The sequence below is a fragment of the Rhamphochromis longiceps genome, linkage group LG15 (genome assembly GCF_057381845.1).
Source record: "Rhamphochromis longiceps isolate RC_006_pf linkage group LG15, R_longiceps_female_GT1.1, whole genome shotgun sequence".
Taxonomy (NCBI): Eukaryota; Metazoa; Chordata; class Actinopteri; order Cichliformes; family Cichlidae; genus Rhamphochromis; species Rhamphochromis longiceps.
The window spans coordinates 37,485,627-37,506,572 of NC_140571.1; the positions used below are offsets into that span (position 1 = coordinate 37,485,627).

The window sequence follows — 20,946 nt, forward strand, 5'->3', positions numbered from 1 at the left end:
GTCTTGACACCATCTTTATGAACAAGATAGTCAAATGGCATTGTCATGTTTCCACTATGACAGTTTATAATTTCAGTGTTTCCCATTGCAAAAACAATTGGTGACACCTGAAAATGCTGACGACAGCACTATGGCCTACCTGTACAGCCATCTGAAATGTGCAGTAAAGTTACTGTAGATGTTATGGGAGTCTTGGGAGTAACTGAGACACTGAATACGTACGTTTCACATTTCCATTGTGTAGAAGTGTTTGTAATCCTACAGAATTGTGCAAAAGAAAAATATGCTACAGTCACTTGTTCACTGTAGAATACATGTAAACATAAAATCACCCATTTGGTAGAGCTGTGCACTAATGTGAACAATAAACAGCACATGTAACAGTACAGTAAATCATTCTTGCACATCCAGACGTTCCTGTCTGTCTGGCCACATATTTTCATCTACATCACAACAGATGTTATCCCTCACAATGCAGCGAGGAAAGTATCTCCTGGAGTGGCGAATCCATCCTCTGCAGGACCCTGCTGTGATGTCGTCACATGCTGCATCCATGGCTGCTAGCAGGGCCATTTGCTCATGTGGATTTCATTTTTCTTGAGTACTCTGTCAATTGTTGAAATTGAAACAGATTCAATATTGCCAAATACCGTGTAATTCTCTATGACAGCGCTTTGTATGTCTCTCAGCTTTATTGCATTGTTTGCAATGACCATTGCACAAATGGCTTCTTCTTGCTGTGGGGTAAAAAGGGGCCCTCTTCCGCCTCCGCGAGGTTGTCTTACAATCCTATGTGGTGCAGAGTGAACTTTTTGTGAAATTGCAAATACAGTACAGTAACATGTGATGTGTCTGAGATGGCACAGTACAGTACAGTGTATTACTGTTTGCATACCTGTTTTCCCTACAGAATGTTTGAATGATTGAACTGACAGTAGTTCTTCCAATATTGGGTTGCACCCTTCGACCAGCCTCCTCCATGGTGAGGCCGTGATTGACAACATGGTCCACAATTGTAGCCCTTATTTCATTAGGAATCCGCCTATATCTGCCTCTTCTCCCTTTTCCCCTTCCCCTTCCTCCCCCCATCCTCACCCCTCTTCCACGGTGCTGACCTTCCATTTTGTGTCACAGAAGTGTAGAAATGGTACACACTAGCTCCTGCGCAGTTTATATATGCTTGCCAATTGGGGATTCACAGGATTCATCCATTATTGACAGTGAACAAGTTGTTTGTCATTGGTTACAACTAAACTTTCACACGCCTCCTCATGAGTGACAGCTGTAATTCACCTGAGATCAATTGTTCAATTTCGGAGACATTTCCAGGAACAATGATACAGAAAGGTATAGGATTTGCTTGACAGATGGCCAATATTTGGCATGTGATAACTAGTTCAACAATTTTGTGTGTGATGACTCAAGCAATGGATGTATGACTATTAGTTTTATTGGGAACGACTATTCAGCATCCATAGGTATGATTACTTTTGACTGACATGACATAAGCAAATGGAAATGTCAGAAAGCAGCAGGGAAATGTATGGAAGCAACTGATTCATGTCCAAAATCATTTGCAGTTTGTTCAGAGAGAGGAGAAATTGCTACTATGATGTGCACAAATGACTGAGTGTTGTGGAGGTTGAACTAATAGTTATGAGAATTTCAATTCTGATCTGAGAAACGCACCAAAGCGACTGAGAAAAACGGTATCATTTCTATTCTTTGGTTTCTTCGTTAGAGTTATGTCTTATGGTTTATGTCTCTGTGTAATCCTTAGTTGCTATATCCCCGTGTCCAGTCAGTGTCTGTCTGCCCTGGTACCATGTCTTTGTTCCCTTTGTTGCAGTGCCTGCATGTGAGTCTGTGTCTTTAGTTCAGTCTGTGTTATGTTTCCTGTTTTATTTTGAAGGTCCATGTCTGATGTTAATGTATCTGGTTTTGCTTCCTTTGTCTCGTTAGGCCTGATTTGCCCCAGCTGTGTTTCCCTCCTGTTACCTATTCCCTGATTGCTCCCTCTGTGTATTTAAGCCCTGTGTTTCTCTGTGTCTGTGTTGTGATCTACCCTTATCTAGCTGTGTGTTCTGTCTGTGTAAGTGTATTTCTAGTTTTGCTACCCTTGCTACCCTTTTGAGTTCAGCATTAAAGCTGTGTTTTGAGTTACTCTCCGGAGTCTGCACTTTGGGTCCTTCTCCTGCCTTCACACATCCGTCACATAACAAACATGAAATTAGTAGTCTGATATCATGGTTGTCTTAAAGTCCACCGGGCTGGCTTAGGGGATGAAAACGTAAATTCAGTTTGTTATTAACTTCATAAATAGTGCTATCATTTTTACTTTAAGTTTTCTAAAGATTTCCAAAATATGGCTGTATTTTTATTTTATTAGCATGAGGAGGGATTTGTTTGTATGTTTATTGTGACTGGGCTTTCCACATTTCTCTGTCTCAACCAGCACCAACAAAATGATAATAAAAATAAGAATAAATAAGAGCCACTGGTAGAAGCATTTGGACAGAAACTAAAAACTAAACAACAAATATTCAGCCCAGACTGTAAGTATTTGGACATTTTGAATATTTTTGTTGTTCTTCAGTGTCTCTGCTTAAACACATGCATTGTTGACATAAATGATGAGCTTTAAATCAGTTTTGGAAGAACTTGAAGGACTTCAAATACAGTTTAATATTTGTTAGTTTTTTTTTCAGCATTATGAATATTGTTGCATTAGGAGGGTTTAATTTAAAGAATAAATAAGTATCAGTACAAACTAAGCATTTCTTAATAAAAAGCAAACATCTATAAATATTTATGGTTTATGACTGTGGATGAAAGGAAAATAATTTTAGACGAGATGGACATAAACCTCATTCTGTCTGCAAAGCGCTTCTCGAGTGTTCTGCAGGATGCAGGTGAGAGGTTTCACCACAAGATGGAAACAGAAACAAAGGCCTGTGTGTTGTTCCTGGAGTATTTAAAAGTAGAATGGGAGGCAGAGCCTTCAGTGTTCAGGCCCCTCCTCTGTGGAACCAGCTTCCAGTTTGGATTCAGGAGACAGACACTATCTCTACTTTTAAGATTAGGCTTAAAACTTTCCTTTTTGCTAAGTTATATAGTTAGGGCTGGATCTGGTGACCCTGAATCCTCCCTTAGTTATGCTGCAATAGGTGTAGGCTGCTGGGGGATTCCCATGATGCACTGGGCGCTTTTTCCTCACTCACTTTGTGTTAATAGACCTCTCTGCATTGAATCATACTTGTTACTAATCTCTGTCTCTCTTTCACAGCATGTTTTTTATCCTGTCTTCCTTCTCTCACCCCAACCGGTCCCGGGAGATGGCCGCCCCTCCCTGAGCCTGGTTCTGCTGGAGGTTTCTTCCTGTTAAAAGGGAGTTTTTCCTTCCCACTGTTGCCAAAGTGCTTGCTTATAGAGGGTCATTTGATTTTGCGGTTTTTCTCTGTATGTATTATTGTAGGGTCTACCTTACAATATAAAGCACCTTGAGACTGTTGTTGTGATTTGGAGCTGTATAAATGAAATTGAATTGAATAGAACTGCTGAGTTATTTCAGCTTTGATGTAAACCTACCCAGACAGATAATGTGTAGCTGTCCTCACCTTAGTGATGGCAAACCTCTCAGTCTTTCTAGAAAATAAACTTTACCACAGCAGGAAAGGACTTTAACTCCCATTTGACTAAACATAATCAAACATTTTCACTAGTTGAGCTCTGTTTTTATTTTTTATTAAGGAACAAACAAAACAAAACAATCAATCATCAGATAAAAACTATTTTATTTAAATTATCTCAGAGGGTGAAAAATACACACATCAACAGTAATAGTGTATTTATTTTCTATACAAGCACTTTGACAAACACTGATGAGTTTGTTGACCTTCGACAATCTGTGTGCACTTACACTCACCAGCCACTTTATTAGCTATACATTACTAATATAAGGTTCCAGCCCACATTTTGTTTTTAAAACCATTTTTAATTCTTTATGGCAGAGATTCAAGTGTCACTGCAGATTTTGTTGGCTGCACATCCATGTTGTGAGTCTGTGAGTCCATGAACAGGACCGAGATCTGGTGACTGTGGAGGCCATTTGAGTAGAGTGAGCTCTGTGACATCACGTGTTGATACGTTGAGCAGGTAATATAGTGGCAGGTGAGTGAAGGTTTACAGTAAGTTTGTTTACACAGTCTTATTATGAGTGACCTTTTGTGGACAAAAAACCCCCAAGTCCTTATAAATTATTATATTTATATTTAAGTTTGATATATCGTTTGATTTTGTCAGTTTGAATAATTACACAGTTGGATTAAGTTTGAACTTTTATACAGCTTAGCACAAACAAATCTACAGAAACTCTACAAACCTGTGACTTTTCAACACATTTCTGAAGTTTGTGCAATCAAATAAAGCATCTGTATCCAGACAGATTCTGTCTTTACTTGATTTTCTAGCATCCAGTTTTTGGTTATAGTTCGATAAAGCTAAAAAATGTTTGGTTTGTTTGTTTCCTTTTCTCTCTTGTATGTTTAGTTTGATACACTTTAATAATCATGTTACAGAGAATCGTTGTCGTAGACATCTGAAACAAAACAGAGAAAGAAAATGCGCCTTTATACTTGCACTTCAATTACAAATGACAAAAGCTCAGTCTGACTGGATTTTATTGCAGAGTATAAAAACGGAAACTTACCATCTGCATAGTCGACGTCATCATAAATGTCTTGTTCCCTGCAAAAGAATATTTGGAACTTGTGATATTCCATAAGCTTCATCAACAAGGTTTAAACTAAACTAGTTAAAAGCAGAAAAGATGGTTATATACAAGCCATTGCTGTGACGTGCATATTTTTTGTAACTGAGTGGATAATTTCAGTTTTAATGTTAGTTTATGAATACATGAATAGATTTCCAATAATAATATATGCTTCTGAGGCCCAGACAAAAACAAGGTTTGGATATTTAGATAAGATTTGTAAAAGACAGTTTCACAAAGACTACATGTGAAAAAAACATTTTATTCAACTAAAATAAAAACAAAAACTAGACTTTCAGAAAAAAGACAAAGCTAAAATAAAACAAAAACATGAAGCGAGTATCTTTAGTTTTAGCACTTGTACATTTTGTAAAACGTATTATTAGCATTTGGCTGATGAGGATTTGATGGGCAGTTTGTGTGTATTGGATTTTTGTGTTTTACTGGGTTTCCTGTCTCTTGCTTCTGTTCTCCAGAAACACTAAATAAAGGATTAAAACGAACACTGAAACTAATAAAAACTGAAGCAAAACTAAACATTTTAAGCAATTGAAACTAAACTGAAACAAGCAAACTGGCTCCTGAAATGAACTGAAGCTAGACTGAAATTTTTTTTAAGTTAAAATTAAAAAATAAATAAATAAATAAAGCTAAAAACAAATTAGAAAATACAAAACTGTAATAACTTTTGTTACATTTTTTTTAATGGTTATTTATGATTTTTCATCTTGGCTCTTGCTTGATAACAAAACGATTTAATGTGATAAAATGATCCTCATTCGTATGTACTCCTATTTCATAAACACAGAAACAAGAAGAATAGAAGAAAAGTGAAAGCTCAGAGGAGCCGGAATCGGGGGAAAAAGACAATGCCTGAAATCTGCTGTGGATAATAAGCATTGTGGAAGCTGCTGAAGCTGTGGGAAGGGAAACATCAGCTCATCTAGACGGGCACTCTACACTTTAAGTGAGGTTTCCCCTTCCAGAGGATATTATTCTTTCCCCTGTTATCAATCTTATTTGTTACTGTGATCGACTGCCTAATGTTGAAGAATCTGTCTCAACCTATTAATAGGACCCAGAATAATATAAAGCTAAAGAAAGGAGAGGTGCAGTTTAATGCACTTTTAGCAATACATTAATAATTATATAAATCAGTAAATAGTTGAAGAAATCAAACTTTTAGGTGGTTATGCACATTTGTGTGTACCTGAATTCCACTTAAAAGGTTTCTACTTCCTGTTCTGCATGTTGTAATGAAAAAACGACACAGTCCTAGCTTGCACATTGCTTCGCATGCACACAGACAGCGTGTGTCCTCACACATCTAGTATACATGCAAATATACTTGCCAGGTCGGGGGGCAACCAATGTAAAACTAGGAATATGTTTAGTTATAAAATTTCAAATTCTTTTGTCCTTCAATACAGGTGTTCAAGTAACAGCCTGTATAAAATGAAAATATTTGCAAAACTCAGGAGGCACGAAAAAAGTGCAAAAAAAAAAAATGCAATTAAATTAATGTTATTTAAACCTCTAACACTGTCTACTACATTAGTGTTAGTTTTAATTTCAAAGATGGGAATTTATATAATAAATTCCTAGATGCAATGATCGGATTAAATTAGTTTCAACAGATCTTTTTAAACAGTATCATGCACTCGGACACACAGATGTGCACATCAATGACCCTTATATTATACATTTCATACACTAAGCTTTTATCTTTGACAATCTTCAAAAAACACACATTTAGTGTGATTTATTACTTCTTTACACTTTAAGGAAGTACATTGACATAGTCAGTCACATATGAAGTCAGGAGGATTCACTTACATTGGAAGAAGAAGAGATCTGGACACATAACCATCTGTGAAACAGGAGACAGCACAGAAATTATCACTATTTATTATCATCATTTGAAATATTGAAATACTTTTTGAATTATTGTCTGATATTACTACACAAAAATGATCTGTGTTGTGTTTTTATTACTCCATAAAGACTTAAAAGGCCGATGGGTATTGTTGTTGCCCTGCTGGGCTGGCAGGCGATGTGAATGTGATAGCTTGAGACCGAGCCGACGTAGGAGTTTCAAATTTATATAGCGTAGGTGTAGCTACTAAAAATCTCAAACGAGTTCGAATCCCAGTGACGTGACCTCAAAATCAAGGTGAAGTCCACCAGTACATCTTTACTTAGGTTAGAGGGATTGTTCTCTGTGGAGTTCATTCATGTATTGGCATATGTTAGTTCATCCTCACTAGTACTGTATCTTCTTGTATCCTGTCAAATCTTAATCTTCTTGTGTCATGTTGTCAAGTCCTTGTCGCTGTGTAATAACGCTTCCTCTTTTATTTTGGTAGGCATTTGTCTCCCGTGTCTTATATTTCATTTTTCTTTCTTTGTCATTACCTTGATTAGCTTCAGCTGTGTTTTGTTACTCTAGTGTTTCCATTCTCCCTGATTACCTCATTAGTGCATATAGATCACTAGTCTCCCTACAGTCATTGTCAGTGTCTTTTCTTTTGTTGTTGTTGTTGTTATAATTGTGTGCTTCATGTGTTTCTTTAAGAGTTTGCTGTTTTTATGTGTTACTGTGAATTTTGCTTCTTTTGTCCATAGACTTCTACCGTCAGTCTAATTAACAGTTATTTTTTTTTATACTTTGTCTGCATATCCTGCATTTGGATCCCTCTTTGCTGTGACTGTGACACTATGTTTTAAAGACTTTCATTGAACATCAGTGATTATAAAGGAGTAAATTCTTGTAACTTTGTTGTTCTCTTGGCTTTATCTTTCTGTGGCACAAATTTGTGTTTAATTGAAATATCTTAAGTTTTATGGTAATATTTGGGTCAGGTTTAACCAACAAGAAAGGATATAGGAAGAAATGTCAATGGCCTGATCTTTCATCAAGCAGCAGCAGATCAACATATTCAGCAAATACTGTGCTGTAGAGAGAGAAGATGTCATTTTATAATAATTATAAATAATAAAGAAATAAACTAAAACTGTGTGACATCCCCTTTTATTATTACTAGAAATAATGTTTTATTTGGCTTTCATTTGAGGTAATTTTTTATTTAGTTAATTAATATTTTTGGGAATATGATTGCACTGTTTTGTTTTGTTTTTCCAGCATGCTCTTATTATTATTATTATTATTATTATTATTATTATAATCTTCACAGCAGTTTCTTGTCTAATCTTTGTTTTTAATATTGTCTTTAAGTCACCATTGACTCCATCTGGGCCATGTTCAAACACATAAACATACAAATGGCTGAAATGTTTTAATTATAAAGCCTCTTCTGCGAAAGGTTTAGAAGATGCGTACATCTTTTACAGGAATTTTATTTCTTTTTCCAGAGGCCGTAATGAACGACATATGAAAAGAACAGTAAGAAAAGCTCATGACATCATATATTTGAAAAAGGACAAACAAACAAAATCCCAGAGTACTTCATGTTTTCTTAAACCAATGAACTGCAAATTCTACAAATTACAATTACAAAAGTGAATGAGATGCTGATGGTTTTACATACATTTCCCAAACCTGTTGCGACACAGAGCTTTCTTGCTGTTGGTGAGCTGGATGACATCCACAATCTCTCCCTGTGTTACAGGCAGATCTTTTGCTCCTGGTTTCTTTATGATGGAGTTAGGATCCACTAACATGGTGTGCAGCACCCTGAGTGGTCCATCATACTGGGAAACAGTCACAGTGGTTGAATTAAAAAAAATTATGAAAAGGGCGATTCCCATTGCATGAGTAAAAAACAAACAAACATCTGAATTGATTGCAATGCAGATGGCACTCTGCAAAGTTTTTAAAAAGGTTTACCTTAAATTTTTTTTTCAAATCCTTCTCCACTTTGGGGTCTATGCTGAAAAATATAATATGGTATAACAGTTAATCACAAATGAATTCATTATCAATTTTCTCATTGTTAAATTTAGTTTTTCTTTAACACCATCTGATGTCACCAGTGACTAGATCTGCACACGTAAAAGTTATTTTTATGATGAAAATTCACTAATACTTAGTCATCAATATCTCAGCCTTCTTCAAATTAATTGGGGGTTAACTGATACCTGATTTCAGGTGGCGGAGGTGGGAAATCTTCAGGTAGTGGTTGGACATCATCATAGTCATCTGAGAACCAAAAAAAAGTCCATAAAACAGATGCTAAAAGGAATAAATAATAGTAAATAATAAATGCTACATAATAAGAAATAATAATAAATATTATCTGATGAAAGAAACTGTTTCAAATATTTGTCATTAAAACTAAAAATTTTTAAAAGTACATAGCTATCACTTGCATACTGCAAGATTGCCAAGTAGCTCATAGAAATGTTCTAGAAAAGACAAATTAGGCACCAAATATATCCCTATACATTTTTCCACTAGAGAAAAATACAAGAGAAAAATCCTTTTGTATTTTTATATCATCTTAACTTGGCATAGATTGTTATTTGCACTTCACTGTGGTCTGCAGTCACTTACCCTCATCTTGAATCAGGCTGCAAGTTAGAGGAAACATACAAACAAGGGTTTAGTTGGAAGAGACGTGAGTAAAACTGAAAATGAAATTCAACTGAACAGATGTGAAGCTGCAGCAGAATTAGCAATCTCTTATCCTGCACCTGTCTCTGTTGTCGGAGTCCATATTAAAGATCTGTGGTGGGTCCGGGGGTGGTGGAGGTAACGCTTGTGAGTTTGATTTTTTGTACCCGTGTTTGATCTTCACTGCTTCATAGTCAATATCCACACACGAGTTGTTGATGTATCCATCTGCAGAGAAGTGCAACAACAAAATGAAGCACTGTGGCTTGATTGTGACATTTCATGATTATACGATACGTATTAGCCACACATAATCATCTAATACCCAGAATCTGATCTGTATATTAGATGAGTATTACTTATTTTATTACTTAATAAAACTAGATTTATGCTAAATAGCCACAGCACAGAATCCTAGAAGAAAGATGAATCAAGTGTCTTTGAACATGGCATGGTTGTTGGTGCCAGGATTTTCCCAGATAGTGGTTCAAAAAAGAGAAAATATCCAGTGAATGGCAGTCCTCTGGGTGAGAATGCCTTATTGAGGTCAGAGGGGAATAGCCAGACTGCTTTGAGCTGATAAAAACACAACAGTCATGGAAATAACCACTTATGACAATCAGAGGATGCAGAAGAGCATCTTTCAACACAACATGTTAAACCTTGAAGCACATGGGGTACAGTAGCAGAAGACCACACTGGTTGGCAATCCTGTCAGCTAAGAACAGGAAACTGTGGCCACAATTAACACGAGCTCACCAAAACTGAACAACAGAAGATTGGATAAAAGTCTAGTCTGATGATGAGTCCTGATCTCTGCCGCCACGTTATGGTAGTAGAATCAGAATTTGGGATAAACACCTTGAAAGCATGGATCGATTGTATCAATGGCTCAGGCTTCTCTTCATGGTGGGGGCACAGTTTGGGATCTTGAGTACCAACTGAGTATTCTTTGGTGCTTCCAGCAGGAACAAGTCACAAAGCTCAAATATATGACAATTAGTTCATTGTATTCAGATAGACTCCACAGTCAGTAGATGTCAATCCAGTAGAGCACCTTTGGGATGTAATTGAATGGGAGACATTACAGATGCACAGCTACAAATCTGGATCAGCTGCACCAAAATCTCCAAGGAGTCGTGTTGAATTTCTACTCAATTTCACAAAGAATTAAAGATATTCTAAGATCACAGGCACATCCAAAGGGGTAGCTAACAAAGTGAGCAGTGAATGTATATTTATATCCAGAGTCTGCATTTCTAACATTAACACAGGAAGCAGTTGTTTCTCAGTTCCATATGAGAGTTCAACTATTGTTAAATGAATCCGTGCAGAGGGAGCAACAGCATCACTCTCCTGCTACATAAGCACGCTTACACCATAATGTGCTAAAGTTCTGTCACACTAACTGCATTTTGTTTACATTGTAACTTTGTGATACTTTAGACGTTATGGTCTCAAATGCTCAGTTGCAGATACTTTATATTTTTGAGGACATAGTAAAATAAATAAATAAAGTGAAAAGTTGTTGCCAGAGCCCTTTGAGGAAGTAAGGAACAGAAAAAATATCTTACAGAAGGAAGTACCGTAATTAACGACTTTCGGGGGAAAAAATGCGAAAGCTGCATTATTTGAGTTTTCATTTGTCAGTTACTGGCATTACTTTGCTTTTTTGATGAACAAATGAAAAAAAATAAAATCAGTAGGAAGAAACTGAATAAATCTGACATGAAAGAGGGACCTTGTGCTAAAATACGACGCCAAGAGGTCCTCACCAAGCAACTCACTTACCCAGTCACACACACCTTCATACAGTCCTTCACGCTAAGCCTAATTATTGCCTAATTCTCACACACACACTCTGCACCAGGATACTTTGATATGCAGACTGGAGGAGCCGGAGATCAAACCATCAAGACTTCCGATTGGTAGACGCCCTGCTTCATCTCCTGAACCACAGCTACGATAATATCACCACCGACGACAATAACCAGTGTTTCAGATGGAAAACTTTGATGCAGAAGTCTCTACTTTGTTTGCTTTCTTTTTTCTTTTGATATTTTGGTACAAGTCAATTTATTCAAAGACTTTCTTTATGTGATTGACTGAAATGTAAACTTACAGTTTCCATTCATAGTGCGTGCCAACCATCTGCCTCCCGGGTTACCCGTCACACGGAGGATCTCCACGCTGTCCCCCTGGTGCACGCTCAGGTCCAGTTTCCCTTCCCCATTCCAGTCGTACCGGACTTTGGCGGTGTGAATAACCTCTATCTCTCCTTGTAACTGCACGGGGGAAAGATATAACGTTTACACCAAAGGGATGAGGCGGAGCAGGATAACTTAACCATTAACCATTCAGGCTAACTTAAAAGTCATCTTTTCTCTCTCCCTGTCTTTACCTGAAATTTCTTCTTGAGCTCACTCATTTTTTTCTGAATCTCTTTCATGTCCTTCTCCTGTTTCTTCTTAACTTCTTTCATGGTGGCTTTCTCTTGCTCCCTATAAGAGAAGAATCAAATAAACAAACGAAGACCGGCCACCTTTTAAAAGAATTCCCCCTTCACAGATTTTGAGTTAGGTGCCTTTATTTTTCGTTTTCTGGGCAGATAAATGTTTCACACATAAGCGTTTTACACAAAAAGTTTTTCAAGTTCTCCAGTCTTCCCACATTTCGACAGACGTTGCCTGAATTCTGTCACAATGTTTTTGCTTTAACAGGAAATTCTGTATGTTGAATCACAGGAAATGAGTGTGACTTACTCTTTATAGTAAACGATAAATAAAGATGTAGATATCGTACCAAGGTACCATTTGTTGCACTGTAACTTAAATACTGCACCACAGATCACTTATGAGTTGCAAAAATAACAGAAGCAGCAACAGAAACAATAGAAACTGTAGACTGCTTTCTGTTCATGCAGCTGCAGCCACATTTCTATTAAATAGAGACTCAGTGGTTTAATGGGGAAGACAGAACATTCATACTTACTCATCAATCATCTCATACACCTCGTCGTCATCATCCTGCAAGAGAAAAGCTTTTATTTGTACCCGTAAAGAGCAAAGACAAGTCATCTTGTACGGGATTATTAGATAAAAGCGGCACTTCTGATTACTTCTGATAAAAGAGTGCCTTTTTGTAGATTTTCAAAGCTTAAATCAAAAAATGATCAGAGCTGTTTATTTTTTGTGCCTTATTATTTTCTAAGAGTGCAATGTTGGTTTTAAACCTAGTCTATTAACAGATTCAGGGAAATGTGCACTATGTTCTTGCAAAGCGAGACTTCCACGGTGGTAAATTTTTCGTTTTTGCTTTTCTTTACTCACCCCATCAACACACTGTGAACTGTGTTCGCTGCAGTTCTCTGTAAAGTAACGCAAAATATAAATTATAAACCGATATGTGAAAACAGGGCATGTCCTCTAATAGAAAACACAATGTTAAAAATACCAAGCAGTGACTATAGCTCAGACAATGTGTCAGAGAAGCTTCAAGAACAAAACAAGTCTTCACCATTTTTGTCAATGTCGATATCGTCATAGGGATCCTGTTCGTCTTCGTCCAGGTCCCTGAAATCGACAATCAGACAGGTTTCTCTGATTACTGGTCAGCAAGTGCTTTGTTACATCTGTATTGACTCAGTAGGAAAAAGCTTAATTTGACTGTTAAAACCATCATCCAGTCAATAAGGTTTTTCTTTGAAAGTATACTTAGGTGTGTTCAAAATGCATTTTGAGAAACAGTGTTGCTGTGCAACAGGCGAATCCTTGCACATATTTTCTAATCTCGGGTCACGACTGCAGCAGCGGTAAACCCTCTGCTTCGTAATTCTTCAGCATCTCTTGCCCGCACTAGATGTAAATGAAGTCATTTGAAAGCTGAAACTAAGGTGTCCTATAATACTTGGTTTAAAACACTAAGAGTTTCACACAGTTTCCTTTGCATCAGTTCAGCAGCACTGGGCCTCTTACATAAGAGGCTCAAAACCAGACATAACAGGGCTTCACATCATCGTTGTGTTAACCCAAATACTTACGCAGAGGCAATCTGCCGCTGCAGTCTGTTGGGTTTGTCAGAGCGTTGTGGAGGTTTTGGAGGACTGACCACTGCCGGTGGTGCTACAGGTAAAGACATCCTTCTGCTTCCTGAGCCTACAAAGAGTAGCAGAGAAAAAAATCTTTGCACAATGACGTTATGACAAAATGAAATGGATGAAAGAAGTGTAATCCCACAAAAAGCAATCACACAAACAGCAGAAATTACTGCTTTACACACGCGATGTTTGGTGCTCTGTTTGAGTGTTCTGCTTTTTCCTTTAAAGTGGTTGAACAAATCAAGTTTTTAGCACATTTTTGTCACTGACAAAGCACACTGAGGACTGTCAGTGTCAGAATCTGTCTCATTACAAGATTTGAAAACAGATTCTTTTTAAAAGTCTCTCCTCCTTTTAAGAGTCTGATTTATTTTCCAATAAATCAGACTTAATGCTTGATTTACGTTCGGAGCTTTACCTCACCGCAGATTGCTGTTGTCCCTTTTAGATTTGATTTGGACAATTCTGACATTTTCAGCCATTGTAGCAAGAAAATTAAAGACACGGTTATGTTTCTGTCCATCTCCATGACAGGACATGACAGCGTGAAGAACATCAGGTCCACTTAACTGAGCAGCTCAAAGGAAGTTAGTCATCATTCATTTTATTATTTGTATTTTTGGGAGTTCAGTTAGGAGCGCCCCAGGGCAGCTGTGGCTACAATGTAGCTTGCCATCACCAGTGTGTGAATGTGTGTGTGAATGGGTGAATGACTGAATGTAGTGTATAGCGCTATACAAATGCAGGCCATTTACCATTTTACCATAAACTATACACCAGCCACAGTCACAGTACAGCAGACACAAACAAGTCAAGATGGTCTCACTTACTGTGTTAACTTAATATGATGGCGCACCTTATTAAGGGACTTGAACACCTGAACCAGACAGACTTACCATCACTCGTCCTCGGGGCAGGAAGAGCAGGAGGAAGCCCTCTCCTGTTCCTCCGAAACGGCTCCAAGTTGACAGTCGGAGGTCTTTTAGGTTTCACGGGCATCGGTCCTTCAGGGGGCAGAGGCCTCCTCAGTGGGGTCACTTCCCCCGCGCTCCTCTGTCGAGGCTGCTGTCTGAGTGGAAGAGGGGTAGAGGTGGGAGGTGGAACAGGAGCTGAGCTTCCAGCTCCTAGTCGGGGTACCTGGGGGACCTGGGGGACCGGGGGGACCGGGGACTTCTGATGCCTCAGCATCATGTTCTGTAGCATCTCCCCCGTCTGCTTGACTTTGGTAGCATCTGTTGGCTGAGTGGGGGTTCTGAGTCCAGCATAGGCAGGCGGTCGAGGGAACGAACCCGGTCTGGGAGGGATCGAAGCCGCCATCGGCTCAATTCTCGGGAGTCTCACCGGGCCTGGGCCAGCCAGATGAGGAGGAATCGTGGGTGAAAGTCTCTGTGTCAGCTCGCTCTCTGCCACTGGAAGAATGGCTCTCCCAAACCCAGGTCGAGGAGATTTCGGCGAGCCGCTGTCCCGGCTGCTGGTATCCGAGGTGCTGGATTTGCTGTTGAACTTGGCTCTCAGAGCCTTGACATCAACGCTGTCCCCCTGAAAACAACACAAGAGCAGAATCTCAACTGCAGCAGCTCTGCTTGTAAAGCAGGAAGTTAGCAGCGCAGCACAGAGCAAGGCATGCCCCCCACGCACACAAACACACACACATCAAACCCCTACGCTATCTTTACAAAGTGAGAATGCAGCGTGCAACAACACTGTTTCCTGGTTTGTTTTGATGTTCACAGAACTGATAGCTCTCTTTGCAGCACTTGAAACTTCTTGGTGAACTCTGAACACCAAAGAACCAAATGATGTGAGAAGTAATTATTATTAGATGTTAGTCAAGAATAATAATAATAATAATAAAAAAGTAGATCAGCACAAATGCATTTTTAAAAAGCATGTGAGCTAAAGTCCTGTTTGCCGAGATTTTTGGTGAAAGTAAACACAGGGGGAAAACAAAAATCTTGTCACTCTTGAGAAATATGCTAAATGAAAGCATCTTCTAATAAAACACAATGTTATGCACTGAGGGCTCAACCCTGGGACCAGCTGTTTTACTTCTTACCCTTGGGTCATCTTAACAGGCTCATTAATTCGTACTTCAGCTATATTGAAGATAAACAGTAGTGCCTCAGTGCTTCACCATTAATAATCCTCAGTTTTACCATCACAGCTGACCTTGTTGTGTTTGGCTGTGTTTAGCTTCTCCGGCGACCTCAAATCACCTCCTTGAAATCTTTGACAAGAATTTAAATTTTGAACGTGATCTCCGAGCTCACCCAGTCTCATTTATTTCATCTAAGAAGCACAAATCAAACCTCTGCTGTCATTTAACAAGTTGGAACTTTTATTTTCTCCCATCTCGATTATTTGAACTCATTGTTCATGCGTGTTTCTAAGTCCTCTGGTTGGTTTAGATGCAGCAGCCAAACGCCACATCACCCATATTCTTGCTTCCCTGCATGAACTAGAGGTCGTTTTAAAATGTCGTTCATCACGTATAAATCCTGCTGAGACCTCGTTCGGTCTGTTGTCTTTGATCAGGACTTTTTGTTTTTTGAAATCCATTTTTCCAAAGCTTAAACTTTGGAAAAATGTTGTTGCGGTTTTGCGGATGACTGAAGATAGGATAGGACTGGTTCACATCAAAACTGTGGACCAATTTGCAATTGTGCATTTTAAAATAAAGTTATCAGTGCCAAAACCAAGTCTGATACCAGCGCTTTGTTTTGTCCATATTTGTAATCTGTTTGTTTCCCTGCAATGCTGCAAAATAACCTATTATGACAATCATGGCAGCATAATCCGAGCAGATTTGTTTGGATCAACACTTCCTCAAACACATTACTGGTTAAAGTCATTTTAATGGTGATGTATTGAGACCTAAACTGCACATCTTGCAGCTATTCTAAGTAAGTAAGTACAAATGAAATTATGACTTAAGATGACTGAAGATAAATATTGCAAAGTGCTTCACAACAACAAAGTTTTTAGTGGGAGTTCAATGGGAGCGAGTCCACCGTTACTCCAAAAGCTTTAGTTCTCAGCCTCGTCTGCTCCACATGCAGCGGGCCACATGACCTCATATAACCTGCTGGGGATCAAATCAAATCAAATCAAATCACTTTTATTGTCACATCACATGTGCAGGTACATTGGTACAGCACATGTGAGTGAAATTCTTGTGTGCGAGCTTCACAAGCAACAGAGTTGTGCAAAATACAATAATGTAAACAAGCAAAATACAAGAATGGCTACATCTGAAAATAATAATAAATATATGTACAAATATATGTATCAATGTAAACGTTTATTTATGTGTGCTGGTGAATGTCCATTTTTAAAAGGAATGAGTTGGAAATCGTAAATTACTCTGCTGCATCACTTTATTCAGTTCAGTTTAGAGTATTTCACATGTTCTCTAGCAAGCTGGCAGTAGACTATTTATAAAGGTGGATGACCTCACTGCTCCCTAAAAGTAAAGCCAAGACATATCAAGACACTGCTGACTCCAGTGAGGGCTTCCACTGAGTGAGAAAAAACCCCGTAAACATCAGAATATCTTTCTCCAAAGTTGTTTTTCAATCATTTTTAGTAGATCTTGTGAGTGTGAGTAGATCTCACTGATGTACTATCAAGCATTAATCAGACATTTAGTGTTACAAACACGGGATGTGATGTCATGCGTGACACCTGCACTGAAAAAGGCAGTCACGAAGGGAGCTGCTTACTTCTTCTTGGAAACTGTACCTCAAGATCTGCAGATCTGAGGGAACTTATGCAAGTTAAACGTGTGCTGTGTAAACTATTCGTTAAACTAATGTTGTTAATCGCTCTGACAACAATAAGAAAAGAAAAATTAAAAAGTACATTACTCATAGCCTGATCACTGCAACATCACTCACTGATTAATGCCCCATCTTGAAGCTGTTAGCCGAGGCTTTCATTTTGTCTTTGTATTTTAAAAGTCAGCATGGCGAGTGAGGAAGGGACCAGACTGAGAACTAGGAGGACGGCGCTCTCCGTGACATTTGGGACGAAGACACATTTTATTGTAGTTGTAGCTTCTGTACACCACTGCAGTGGATTATAAATCAAAGAACAAAGATGTCACTGAACTGATGACTGATCACAAATTTAGCATGAGCTGTTTGAGACTGACAGTCACTTTTATGCACAGCCTTCACATTTTAGTGAACTAACATCAATTTAAACATATATATAAAATATACTCCTTTGAATGCTTGCATGAAAGAACAACTCACCAAATGCTGTTTTTTCCATTGAGTTGCTCTACTAGTCCTTTACTGCACCTGCCTTTAGCTGCTGCTTGTTTGAGGGTCTCTCTGCTTTCAGTTTTGTATTCAATAATAGAAAAGCATGCACTATTCGGTGGAGATCATGTGACTTACTTGGCCATTGAAGAATATTCTTTAATTGGCCTCAAGAAACTCTTGTTGCTTGGTTTGGGTCATTATCTATTTTCACAGTGAGGTGCTTTCTGATTGCTTCTGCAGCATTTGGCTTAAGCTGAGCAGAGAGTATGGTTCTGTTTGACACATAATGCTTTGGATCATGATCTGTTTCTCCCTTTCTTCATACTTTTCCTCATCATTCTGGTACAAGTTCATCTTGGTTACAACTGTCCAATAAGTTATTTATTTATTTACTCGTTTTTTACAGAACTGTTTAAGGTGGAGCCGCTTTTTTATGCTTTGCACCATTATGCCACACATGCCATTGAAGAGCCATTGAAACATTCATTACATGTGTGTTCATGTTAACCTTGCACAAGTTCGTTTTTATTGATACCTCTGTAAAGCACTTTGGGATACTACATAAATACGTTGTACTTACTGTTGTCTCTTTCTACGTGAACAGAACACTCACACCAAGGCAGACAGTCTTCAACATGTGACATGTTGTTGCTCACCTTTTGTGTAAGATGTTTATGAGCCAAGTAGGGGTGCAAAAAGGCTTAAGCCAAGGGACAGAGGAGGAAGGTACTGGCACGTTTTCCAGAGCTCACAAAAACAATCATATGACTTGCAGGAAAGCACCTTGATGACAGAGAGGTTTGCACCTGTGACCCTGGTGCACGAGTTTCTAGAAGTTACTGGCATGCGCTTCATCTGTGCATGACAGGGTGTTTTGCTTTGCTTTGCTGGTGACTGAGCACGGATCTCCCAACGCTTAATCAGCTTTTCAGAGGTCATTTCCCGTCTGATCGCTCTGTGAACCACAACGCACTGCTGCTAGCTGGTTGCTATCATACTGGCAGTTTTAACTAGACATCCACTGCATTTGAATATTTCCAAATGGCTGAAAATGAAAATGGACAGAACTGCAAACTAATATTAATTATTTAATTAATATTTCCAAGTAAACAGATGAGAAAATTAAAATAAATATATTATTTTTCCCCTATAACCTCAAGATTTTTATGCATTTTATGCATTTTACGTTTAGTCATGTTATTCTTAAAAAATGTTTCATATGGATGAAACAATGGATAATAATTAGCATCTCTGTGAAGCTTATATTTAAAATATTTTGTAGACATTGGGGTTTTTAAATGAATCCTTATGAAGTAAATCAAGAGAGGTTGCGTAGTGCTGGATGGTAGAAGCGGAAATAGAGAGAGAAACATTTTAGAGATCATTATTATTATTATCATCCTTTATTTATTCAGGTGAAAAGTCACATTGAGATTTAAATCTTATTTCCCAGTAACCCGGCCTTTCAAAATGCTCACAGCATCAAAAGAACCGTAAGGGAGATACAATCGAAACGGAAGCTGTGAAACATGAGGAATGAATATCTCAGCTGTTGACAAAATAAAAACAATAAACGAATCACACCATCACTCAGTGTCACTCGTTCAGGCTGTGAGCTGTGCAAAGTCAAAAAGTAGCTGAAGAGCAGGAAGTGCTCGCAACCACACACCTCCATACCTCAGCTAGCATCCTGCACCCGGTTACCATAGAAACGCATGCTGCTGTCACTCCTGCACCAATAAGCTGCAAGCTCCGTTCGCAGTTCGGGGCGGCAGCATCGCTTTTGTTACAGGGAACAAAGGAAGCAGACAAAAAACTTTCCCTCCAAACCACAAAAAAAAAAAAAGAAACACTCACATGCTCGCACACTTTCAGTCAGCGCGCGCCTGCTGCAGAGCAAACACAGGCTGACACAGTTAACTAGATTATTTTAAAAACCACAGACTGCTTGTGCAGGTGTGCTGCACTCAGGTCCTAATGAGAAAACAGTACTACTGTAACTCTACTGTAACAAACAAGACAGTTAAAAATACATATGCTACTGCAAATTTCATTCTTATGGTCAGGGTAAAACCAAGTTTTTTTTTTGTTTTTTTTTTTAAATAATTACCAATTGTCTGCAATGACGTCCAGTTTAAAGGCCACACCATTCACAAGTAAAATGTCTTGATTTATTTTATCCCCAGTTCAGCTTTTCAGTCACCCATGAAGCCCAAGAATTATACTAATGTGTAAAATCAGAGTGGCCAGGGTTAATACTCCCTGCTGATGAGTAAAAAAGAAACAAGAAAAGTGATGGAAGAATAAAATCCTTTCCTAAAAGAGTTCATAACCTATGACTATGACTCTTTTTTTTTTGTCTAACAAAAAGCCTTAGGGTGCTTAACATTCGGATACATTAGAAAATAGGTAGCCATAAAGTTTAGTGTGAATCATTAACCAGCAACAGCCTTGTAATAAAACTTGCTTTCATCCGCTTGACCATGAACATTTCTTTTTTTCCTCTCTTCAACTTCCCCTTTTTTCCCCTGTGAAACTGATCCAATAAACGCTGTTTAGAAAAACTGTGCCAAACTGTACTTGTCATGTTTTGTGGATATTGTGTTACAAAACTTGAACGTTTTAAAGATGGTTCAGTTATAAAAGTACATTTGTTCTAAGTGGAGGATACATAGAAACTGAGGTTAGACCTGTAGTGTTACAATAATACCTGCTGAGGTTCCTTCTACAAAAGTCTAGTTATTCATAAACCTCTTGGTGGTCAGGAGGAAATGGTCAGAGTTAAACACACAGCGCCTGAAGAGGATTGTGTAAGCTTCAGTGGAGGACTTCCTAATTAGTCCATCATTAGTACATTCAAAAAAAGAATAAATAAGAATGCCTTACCATCTTTTCCTTCAGTGATAGTTTATTAGTGGTCAAAACGTTCCATGTCTAGTAGTAACACCAGTATCCAGGCCGATGTAGCTGTGTGTGCTGCTGCACGCACAACCACACTGAGCTTACTGCGAATGAGGAAATGCTCTGCAATTCAGTGTGGGCAAGAGGGTGACTGATAGTGACACAACATAAGAATAAGAGCAGAAAATAATAGGCGCACCACTTTGTTTCATTTCGCCCTGAAAGGTCAGCCTTATCATAATGTGCACAACAACATCCAACCGGGCCTTACTAAGTGTGGCATTAATCTCACTGTGTGCTTTTGTTGATCTACTCTTTGTGTTTGATTATGTGCGAG

At 38.4% G+C, this 20,946-nt stretch overlaps 2 protein-coding genes and 1 long non-coding RNA gene across 3 annotated transcripts in view; 2 read left to right on the forward strand and 1 right to left on the reverse strand.

Moving 5' to 3' along the window:
- The window catches only part of LOC146653113 (uncharacterized), a 172,703-nt gene that overhangs the window by 58,749 nt on the left and 93,008 nt on the right, over positions 1 to 20,946 (forward strand). The gene's annotated exons all lie outside the window — the stretch shown is intronic.
- The window catches only part of LOC146653119 (uncharacterized), a 250,949-nt gene that overhangs the window by 3,540 nt on the left and 226,463 nt on the right, over positions 1 to 20,946 (forward strand). The gene's annotated exons all lie outside the window — the stretch shown is intronic.
- Positions 1,834 to 20,692, reverse strand: LOC146653120 (FYN-binding protein 1). The gene is made up of 16 exons (XM_085382201.1): positions 20,595 to 20,692; positions 14,337 to 14,979; positions 13,384 to 13,498; positions 12,861 to 12,916; positions 12,674 to 12,711; positions 12,336 to 12,370; positions 11,746 to 11,845; positions 11,467 to 11,629; positions 9,425 to 9,572; positions 9,285 to 9,301; positions 8,870 to 8,930; positions 8,619 to 8,661; positions 8,320 to 8,482; positions 6,608 to 6,641; positions 4,709 to 4,746; positions 1,834 to 4,597 (listed from the first exon to the last, which is right to left on the reverse strand). The coding sequence occupies exons 1-16, from the start codon at positions 20,595 to 20,597 to the stop codon at positions 4,572 to 4,574; spliced, it is 1,683 nt and encodes a 560-aa protein (XP_085238327.1). The 5' UTR covers positions 20,598 to 20,692; the 3' UTR covers positions 1,834 to 4,571.